This window comes from Gekko japonicus, unplaced genomic scaffold, assembly GCF_001447785.1.
Source record: "Gekko japonicus isolate JY-2015 unplaced genomic scaffold, Gekko_japonicus_V1.1 scaffold1332, whole genome shotgun sequence".
Taxonomy (NCBI): domain Eukaryota; kingdom Metazoa; phylum Chordata; class Lepidosauria; order Squamata; family Gekkonidae; genus Gekko; species Gekko japonicus.
In genome coordinates this window covers 138,366-149,134 of record NW_015167089.1, presented here as the reverse complement: position 1 = coordinate 149,134, position 10,769 = coordinate 138,366, and the positions used below count along the sequence as shown (strand labels likewise).

The 10,769-nt window shown below is 39.6% G+C and overlaps 1 protein-coding gene across 1 annotated transcript in view; it reads right to left on the bottom strand.

Annotated features, from left to right (window-relative positions):
• SLAIN2 (SLAIN motif family member 2) overlaps positions 1–10,769 on the bottom strand; it is a gene marked incomplete at its 5' end in the record, with an annotated part of 43,278 nt that overhangs the window by 31,744 nt on the left and 765 nt on the right. Inside the window, 2 exons of the mRNA XM_015412865.1 lie at positions 401–565; positions 4,153–4,301. Coding sequence (XP_015268351.1) covers positions 401–565; positions 4,153–4,301 — 314 coding nt within the window. The remainder of the gene's footprint in view (positions 1–400; positions 566–4,152; positions 4,302–10,769) is intronic.

The window sequence follows — 10,769 nt, the reverse complement described above, 5'->3', positions numbered from 1 at the left end:
GAATACAATTACTCACAGTTACCTTAGGGCTTCCTCTGCCACAAAAGAATGCATGGCAATTAATGTTTTGAATGGAATAAGCCAGGAAATAGCCCAGCCGTCTACAAAGCATAGAAATTTGGTCTTTGCAACAGCCACAGGCCACCCACAGGGAAGCCTGTAAACCATCCTTTCCTGACCCGGCTATGGCACCAACTGGTGTCCGAAAGATTTGTGTCACATCACAGAAACTAAGCGTGCCGAGAGGCATGGCAGCGTGTCACTACAGTCAAGTAGTCAAACGGTGGCAACTTTCATCCAATATGATGTGTTAAATGAAACAAATTGTTAGAACATTTATAAGCTTGTCATGATTCATGTCACCTGCAACTTAAAACATGGCCATTATAGAGACCCTTACCTGAGTTTCCAGGAAGAATAAGCTGTTTTACTAAAGGAGGTTTCACTGGTGTGGAGGAAGGGGAGTTGTAGCTACTGTTGTAGGGACTGCCAGTGTTTGGACTATAAGAGTTTGCGTAATTGACAGTGCTGAATGGATTACTGTACAGACTGTGTCTCTTGAGGGCTGTATAAAAGTGCAGAGAACAGTATGCAAGAAGTTAGAGCATAAACTGTTTACTTTAAATGCTATGTAAGTATAAATGATTTTTCCATCTTTTAAATAAAGACTGTTTCTTACAGAGCAGTAGCAATATGTGATCAAAACCTCAGTGAAACAGTCAGCATTTTTTAATGATTCTGTAAGGCATTCTGTGCATACCGAAAGCTAAACATGCATTCAGAGTTAGACAAAGTAATCACTCAACATCAGGCTTGGTTTTCCAGTTTCATTTGCATTCCCTTGGGGGGAAACCTACAGAACATTTGTAAAAGGATGAAGGAGCCTGGTTACACAGGAATGGAAACTGAACTGCCAGTAATACCAAGGAAGTGTGCCACCGCTTTAGGCACAGGATCAACCACTCCTGTCTCCATCATCAAACATGCTCTGAGTTTCTCAATCAATTTCTCCCTGTCAGCCCCAGTGACATTGAAATACCTTACATCATGATATACCGCTTCTTGCTGCACAGCCCAAATCCATAAAGACAAACATGTTGCTTTGGAAGTCATGTTTACTCAGAGACTGGCCTTCTTTTCTCTGAAGAGCCTGGTGCTCATCTGAGATTTTACAGGTCAGCATCACCAATCAATCCTGTTCTGAGGCATCCAGAGCATGCCCCTCCCATAACAAACAAGACCAAGACTCATGTATCTTGTTCAACCACCATACCGCTGTGCGCCATATGCCTAGAACTCTTATGTTGTATCATGATATACGGGAACACTGTTGTATCATGATATACGGGAACACTGCTGTTGGTGAGACCCAAGTCAGCATCACCAAGCAATCCTGTTCTGAGGCATCAAGAGTATGCCTCTCCCATACAAACAAGACCAAGACTCATATATCTTGTTCAACCACCATACCGCTGTGCACCATATGCCTAGAACTCTTGTGTTGTATCATGACATACGGGAACACTGCTGTTGGTGAGACCCATACCTGACGGTGAAGCAGCTACACTGTCATGGCATTAGTCAAGCTCTGCCGAATCAAACATAGGCCTATCTAGTCCAACACAGTGTTTTCCATAGTGGCCTACTAGACACCTCCAGAAAACCCACAAGCAGAGCCTCTCTCTCCCCATACGCCAATTACAGTATTCTAATGGTAACTTTCTCACTCCCCCACTCAGGGCTGCTCACCTGGCATCTATCAGAACCCCTTACTGCTCAATAGTGCCTCCCACTTTGTGGGACAGGCTCCCTGATGAAAATGCCATACTGTGCAAGAGTTTTAAAATGGTGTCTGAGTTGCAGCTATGTACCGTGTGTGTGTGTGTGAATAAACACAATTTAGATGCCATACTGTGCAAGGGTTTTTAAATGGTGTCTGAGTTACAGCTACGGTATGTACCGGGTGTGTGTGTGTGTGAATAAACACAATTTCATTATGGAAGGTTTTGAACTCTAAGTCACCTTGACCCATAAGGGAAATGTGGTGTGTAAATGTCTGAATAAGTAAATAAAATAAAGACAATAACCCTTCACTGCTTTTGCCACCAGCAGCTGGTATTCGAAGAAACAATGACACTGAATATTTATCTATTCTGCCCAAACCATTTAAGCTATTTATCACTGCATCATGGGATGGGAACTCCCTTAAATTATCTCTTGTATGAAGAACTTTCTTTCTCGCCCCAAGGCTACTGCCAAGCAATTTTGTTGGGTAACCCAGAATTTCAGTATTTTGGGAGAAGAAGAAAAAGTTCTTTCTATCCACTTTTTCCACACTATGCATATATTCTATACATCTGTCACGTCCCCTTCCTCTTTCAGCCATCTTGTCTCTACATTAAAAAGCCCCAGAGGTCTTTCCTCAAAGTACCAAACCCTTGATCGCTTTGGCTATTCTTTTCAATACCTTTTCGAACTCTACAATACCCTTTTTGACATGCTGTGATTAGAACAGTATACTTTGTTCCAAATAGAGCTGCACAGATATTTACAGAAAGGCATTACTGTTCTGAGCACTTTATTTTCAACTCTTTTCCTAGTAATATCTTCCACGGAATTCACTGTTTCCCTAGTCTCCACCAGTTAAGGCATCATTAGTGTGTAAGTATAGTGAAAAGACCATGTTTTGCCCCAGTTTGCATCATTGTATACCTCTAGGCCTCATTTACAATTCTGTTGCCCACTCACACAACTTAAAGAAATCTCTCGACCATTATTTGCTACTAGCCTATTTAATTCTCTGTTCAACACACTTTATTACATAACTGGAATGACAACTATTACAGGAGCAAGAAGCCTGGTATGAACCTTAAAGACTGACAACTTTTTGTAGCGTCAGTCTTCATTGACTTGTTTCTGCTTCCCTGATGCTATTTCTTCAAGCCAGATCACTGAAACTTTTGGTCAAAGCATTTTAATAAAAATTGGGGCCTTCAGACTAGTGAGGATTGATTTGTTTCCTCCTTTGGCAGCCTACCTGATAATTGATGCTATAAGATTAATGCCATTACAAGCAAACATCATTTTTCTCTTAATACGCAGTGAGAAAATCCATGTTTTGGCAATATGAAGAATATTTTATTCTTCGTTCAAGCTTTAACACTTCTATACAAGCATCCTAATATTTTCAATATAGTTTCTTTTTAAAAAGGTCATTTCAAAAGGGAAAAAAAAGTTGAATACACATGCACACACACACAAAATCCAAGAACTGAGAAACTTCTAAGATTCAGTTCTGATGATGCACAAGGGCTTAAAAGGCAAAGGCATGAAGAAACCATGCTCACAGAAGTGATCACTTCATATAAGCAATATGATGTAGGAACTATAAATGAAAAGCTCCTCTTTTGTGAAAAAAGCAGCGTTACATGCTTTTTCACAGAACGGGAGATGGGATAACATGTAATGCAGGAACTGCAAATTTACATTTGCCAAGCACATAACCACAGACACAAGCAGTTTCTGCTCTGAGTTGGATGCCTGACATACTGCTGGAAACTATTAAGTGAAGCAGTATCCAATGTCAACATTTTCTTATTTGAGTTCAAAACTATGGATTTAAATTATTACTTGGCAGCAAAATCTCATTCATCGGTTCTACTATTTCAGCTATTTGCCTGGCCTGAAAAACAATAATTTTTTCTTTAGGAGAAAAGAGTTACAAATGATGTTTGTTTATTTCACACAATACAATTTCATGTTTGGAGATTAAGTGGGCAGTTTCCTGATCTGAGTACTTGGGACTGAAAAAACACAGGCAACCTCCTTCACATGTTACAGAACAGGACACATGATCTCACCTAATCAGAAATTCACACAGCAGGAAATGTTAATGTACGAGGCAGTCCCACAAGTACTGACATTCCCAAATTTCAGTTCAAATTTAAATGCAATGAATATACTAAAGCCAAAGTTAAACACTTCAGTTGCTTTGATTTTGATGGAAGAAATTCAAGAATGTGCTTAGCACCACCACAAATGTCAACTGGACTTAAAAATGCCTTGGGCTATGTCTTACAAAATACAGTTTTTAAAAACAGACTCCACGTTTCTGTATACTACTTAAGTATAATCAGTGAAGCAGAAACTCACCTGACATTGTTTGTTCAAGCCTGTGGATCAATGACTTTTTAGCACTTTCAATATCTGGAGTTGGGTAATCCAATATCTGCCTACACCAAACTAGTGGACTAACTGATTTCTGCACTGGGGTCACTTTTTTCTTTGGTGAGGTATATAACCTAAGGAAGACAAAAAACAATAATATTAAACAAAGGTACATAAGCTCTGATATCCTAATTAAGTTTGAATTATGGCTTTCTGTAATACCATAATAAGGCTCAAAGGCTAAGCTTGCTACTTGTGAAGTGTGCTTTCCTGAGTCAACAAGTTAACAGTAAAGTACACAAGAGCATGTTTACTCTCATCAGGTCACAGCACAAACACAAACAAAACATGATGTTTCAGAATGTGATAACTCATCCCTGTTCAAGATCTTGGAAGAATATCAGATGACAACATGAAATTCCCATTTCCAGAAGAATGCCAGAAACAGATGGATATGAATGTACCCAAAACACTTTGAATCTTGCTGATTTTGCTAACATTACACTGAAAAATCTATGGGTTTGCTATTCAGAAGGATTCTAATCAGATCAATCAGCATTCTAAGAAGCTGTCTGTGCAACTCAGTGAGACAAAGAGGAATACCTCTAAGCTGTTGCACATTACAAACTGATGGCTGCAGTCCTTCTGGGAGAAAAAACAGATCCAGTGTTAATTTCAGTATTCAAAATGATCAGGTTTTACAAACCCAATCATAAACATAAATCCTTGATTCATACAAAAAGCATGTTCCAAAGATTCTATAACTATACATACTGTAAATCTTAATAATTTCACCTACAAATTCATAACCACATCCCAAACCATCCAATACTATAGCACTAAACCCTGTATACATCAAGTGTTGAAATTAATGGAACGCAGAAACTATGTCAAGGGATTTTACAGATTTATAATCTTAATCTGAAATGTGTACTTGAAATTGAAGTAGATTAAACAAAAAAAGCCATATAGAAACTCACAGGGTCTGATTTCCAAATTAGGTACCCCCAAACAAGTAAGTCATTCTGTCCACATAAAGGTTCAAAACAAAATCCTCATCTTTCAGCTGTGCATGTGTGTAAAGTGCCATCAAGTTGCAGCTGATTTAGGGCAACCCCATAGAGTTTTCAAGGCAAGAGACTAACAGAGGTTGTCTGCCATTGCCTTCCTCTGCATAGCAACCCTGGAATTCCTTGGTCACCTCCCATACGAATACCAACCAGAGCCTCCCCTGCTTAGCTTCCAAGATCAGGCTAGCCTAGGCCATCCAGGTCAAGGTGTCTTTGAGCTAGGACCAGAGTCCTAAATGCAAATGACCAGATCTTAACTGGAGGTAAACTGCAAAATTCACAATGCAATCCTAAGAATATATATATATATCACTAAGTTCAGTAAAACACTCCCCAGGGAGCGTGCTTAAGACTGCAGCCTAAGAGGGGTTTAGCTGCAAAATTCACAATTCAATCCACACTCCCCAGGGAGCATGCTTAAGACTGCAGCCTAAGAGGGGTTTCTCTGTGTGGTTATGCTCTGAATACAGGCCCAGAAAAATAATGGAATAAGTACTTGTTGTACCTGAACTTATTTTCTTTAAACTGCAGCAGAAAAGACCACCACTTAGTGTCAATAATGGGCAAACCCCCCCCAAAAAACTATTTTGGGCTTGAACCAAGTTCCTTTCAAGACACAGTTCTGACTTACTGAACATTTATCTTCCTAAAGTAATTGTTATCTTAAATTTGTATTGCCACTCTACATTACATAAATGTAGACCTATTCATTTCGCTTATAACCCACCTTTCTTGCTGAGATTCAAAGTGGAATTAAACAATTCAAAAACAACACAGTAGAAACAGGATAATACATACAAGCAATGTGCCAACAAAATCAGAAAAAGTAAACAATGACAGTATAAAACTACAACAGTTAATTTATTACAGCCCCATGTTCTGAGAGACAGGTCACAATGGGAAATCAGAACAGGAAGGAAAGTTGCACCAGCCCATGTAGAAAAACTGAGCGGTCCATACTTTATAGACACCATAAGAATTGGTATAGCAGTTAAGCACATGAGCTGAGACATGCTTCTAAATCAAAGAAATCCTTCTCATTCTTGCAAAATTTGACTTAGCTGTTCCCCTTAGGTGGATGTGCAAAAAACAGAAAAGGGTTGCTCACTCTTAATTTGTTTTATGAGGACACACTGCTGTATACAGCAATCAGGGAAATCAACATCCAGCAATCAAATTAAGGCATTAAAGTTAGTACATAAGCACTGTAGGTTTAGGCTACGACTTGTGTAAAGATCACAAATCTTTGTCACCGGTTCCAGACATTGACAAAAGCCAGATAAACTCGGCATTTTTAGAGCAACCAACTATGTTGGATTAGGGCTACTCTGCTAAACTTAAAAAATGAAAAAAAACTACAACAGTGTGTCACATGTCAGCATTATGAAAACAGTTAGTGTTATTGCTGCCACGTTATGAAGACAACTACAAAATAGAAGAATATGCATTAGATTTCCCCACAGATGCTTTATTTTTGTTGTTCAGTCGCACAGTCGCGTCCGACTCTTCGCGACCCCATGGACCAGCTCCCGCCAGGCCTTCCGGTCTTCCGCCGTCCTCTGAAGTTTGCTCAATTTCATGTTCGTTGCATCTATGACACTGTCTAACCATCTCATCCTTTGCCGTCCACTTCTACTAGGTTCCAGCTAACTATTCCACAGAGATATCATCTGGCTTTCTTCCACATACTACCATCTCAACAGGGTCCTTCCAAACATTAAGATGAAAGCCTTAAAACAGGGTTTTAATATCTTTGTTTCTTGGCTAGCTATGATGTCTCTAGATATACTTTCTAGCAGTCTAAGTCATCCTGAAGATCATGCCATCTGGTTACATCGTGAGTGAAAACACCACCGAGCTAAGGTACAGAGAATATACCGAGATAAAAATATTAATGAGAAGTACTTTATGAAGTGCTTTAAAATAAGAGCAGCAAATACCAGTGCTGCAACAAATAAAAAACTGTTTACGCACAGCTATGTAACCAAAGGGTAGTCTGAATACCTTTCCTCCGCCTCCTTCCAAGGGTTCAGGGAAAGTGACAGCAAGTTTTAAAACAATGTAAATAAAACATTGCAGTCAATAATAGTGAGATACCAAATACTGACAAAGAATAAGAAGAACCCTTATAAAGTGATATGATCCAATTAAACTCCTGAACATACTTACTCCTCACTTCATTACAAGGATTAATATTGATTGGAATATTGCCTGTGCACTGTTTATATATGAAATTTCCACTCATTCCACGTTAAGATTATGCCTTGTTAACAGAGTATCTGGAGCACTACAGCACCAGATGGCCTATGCAGAAGTCAAGTCAAATAAAATGAATGTGCAAATTTGTGATTTACGTCACATATAATAACAACATACAGAAATATCTGTATAATCAAGGGCCGGGCAACATTCACTTTCAATGTCAATTTGTAGTCATGGGGCAAGACAGTGGGGAGATATCTTCTCTAAGAGGAGGAAAATAGGGTATTGGAGAACCCCATGACGACCCCTCCTGCTTCCCTTGTACAGATTGATCCTTCCTTAGAAGATGGATGAGCACAGGACAAATGGACAATGTACTGGGTGGCGAGAAGGAAGAGATGTTGTAGGCATACTGTACCACAAATCAACTTTTCAGAAGCAGGGTCTCAACTCACTACGGGCCCTGTTTGTGGTCCCGTGTGCTGTGGAGAGCCAGCAGGGCAACGAGTGGCCATGGTGGCCACGTCCTTCAGGGTGGGGCAAGTTGTTCGGGCAACTTGGGGGCCGGGCAGCAGCAGCAGCGGGAAAACCAGGTCCTCCCCTTCCCTGGTGGGCCTATGAAGGGACTCGAACTGGGCCCAGGGGAGGGTGAAGGGGATGGACCTGGGGCTGCAAATGTGATCATATCTCACATTTTAAGACATTTTAAGTAGAACTTAAGTAAACCTAACATCAATTCATGTTAAGGCAACTTAACTCTGTATTTTTGATCTGTGTAAATTACTGTATTTACCTAGCTTGTCTCTGCTAATCCTACAGAAGATGAAGGTGTTACGCAGAGCACTGACATTTCTCTTCCAGAGCACTGAAATCCTGCTAACTTCTGAGGCTTCCATCAAGTAATGCCTGCTCAATTTCAAGCTACTCTTTTGGCTCCAAGACCTAGATGAAGCTGATTGTCACACAGGTTTTTTTCTCTCCTAAAGCTGTTCTGATAAAGTAACATCACTAACCACACACATAGGGAGTTTAATTTAAAAGCAACTACTGTTCTTAACCAGTCTAAATGCTTTTTAAGTTATTCTGAAAAATAGCACTGCATGTTCCTCTTGCTGCTTTAAATCTAGCAAGGCATTAAAAATTTTTTTTAATCGACTGGTTCATGCCACACTGGAAAACATCACTGAGTAACACTTTTTAAGTTATTCTGAAAGATAGCATTGCATGTTCCTCTTGCGGCTTTAAATCTAGCAAGGCATAAAAAAAATTTTTAATCGACTGGTGCATGCCACACTGGAAAACATCACTGAGTATTCAAAGAGTCAGAAGTTTTTCTTTAAACTTATCCTCATACATTTCACAACTTCTAAATTAGCTGAGTGAGTCATCTTGTAGCTGACTGATCAAGACAGGCCAGTAACTCCCATACCCAAACTATAAACTTGTACAATAAGTAGGCTATACACATTTAAAATTAAAATGAATTTTTAAAGAGTATAGCTTTTGTATAATATGCTTGAACAGTTATTTCATTGTATGTAGGAATCTGGGCAAGAACAAAAATGCAGCTTGTATTTAAGCAGACCACACAGCTCTTTATTTGGTTTAGGAACTTATGAATGCTTTTTATACTTATCTGTCCACTAATGCTATGCTTTTATCTTACACAAAGAAAATTGGAGTATTTTATTTGCATGCAAAAGTACTTGTAATTATTCGCAATAAAGGACAACTAATCTAAACCAGGGAGTTTCAGAGCATGTCATAATAAGCATCTCAACTGTGATTTCACAGTGAGAGGCTTGTCATCCTCAGGGAACCCAGCACACACAATTCATACAGGAACTGTGCCAAATGAACTAGCAAGGTCAGTAGAGGATGCACAGTAATCATTGAATCAAATCTGAAAGACTCCCCTAAGCTCTGGTTTGCTTTATCATCACAACCATTTAGAAATATCTGAAGTCTCTCTAGGAAACAAAGACCCAACCTACAAAAAAGTTCATATGGCTGTTCCCACCTCCATCCAGGGCCCAAGGTAATATAGATCAAAGGAAAGGGGAGAAACAGAATGGGGATGGTGAGTAAGATTCACAAGGACAGGGGGAGGGGGGAGGTTGACTCCTTGACAGGCAGACTCAAAAGACTGACAAGGCTCTTATGCAAAATTACTCCAGCCTTAAATCCACTGAAATGGGTTTAGACTGGAGTATCTCTGCATAGAGTGGTACCTGTAACCTGCTGCCTGCCACCACCCCCTGGTGGTGTGCCTGCTCCCACTGAAGGAGGCTAGACAGTGGGAGGCAAGAATTTGTACCACCCCAGGAACTATCTATGCCTCCCCAGAAATCCACCTCACTCTTTCACAACCACTGATCTAGCTACACTTCTGATCATTCTGTTTAACTATAGAGCGATGTTACTGGACACACACAATCTACATAATCTTGATAATAATTTTGCTCCAAAATTTCCAGGGTTTTTTGCTAGTCTTTCAAACTACCTTTCTTCTGATTTAACTCCTTGTCATTCTTTGTGCTGTGCAGTGAGGTTTTATAGGAATCATGTCTATGAACCATTACACTTTATTTTAGAAACACTACTCTGTTTAAGAAGCCAACTTGCCTTCTTCTATTACCTCTTGTATTGCCTCCTGCTCCTAAGGATCACACCAGAGGGAATGGTGAAAGGAGGGGGACAGCTCTCACACGGATTTTAAAGCGAAAAGCCACTATTTTATACATGCACACACACTTGATGACCTTAATAATATTCTGTAGACAGGTATCTGTATTGGAGGACAAAATGTAAAAGTCATTCTAATAAGCACTACCTACAGGGCCCATCTATTCATTCACATACTTATCAGTAACAATTTGGGAATAACTGAAACATATACAGTATTGGGTTTTTCGGGGTGGGTGGTTGGTTAAGAAGTCTTGCATCTCTGAGATCCCTAACAGTCATTCTCTTAATCCTCACATGCATTCCTAGAACTCAAATTGAAAACTTTACAGAATATCTGCTCAGCAGCTACCTCAAAGAGATCTCTGATCCCAAAGAGGAACAGATAACCTGAAAGTCTGTAAATCAAGGAAGTTATGGCTTTGGAAAAACAATAAAATAAATACATACCAGGATACCAGTAAGCACATGATTTCAACGTTTACCCCCTGAAGGTTGCAGAAACCACATTATAAATATCCCACCACCCCAATAACCACATCTGAAACCTTAACACAGGAGTGATTTAGCATTCCTTTCAGAACTAGGTTTCCAAATACAACGATGATCTCATGACATTCTAAAAAAAAAAACCTGGATGCTTTG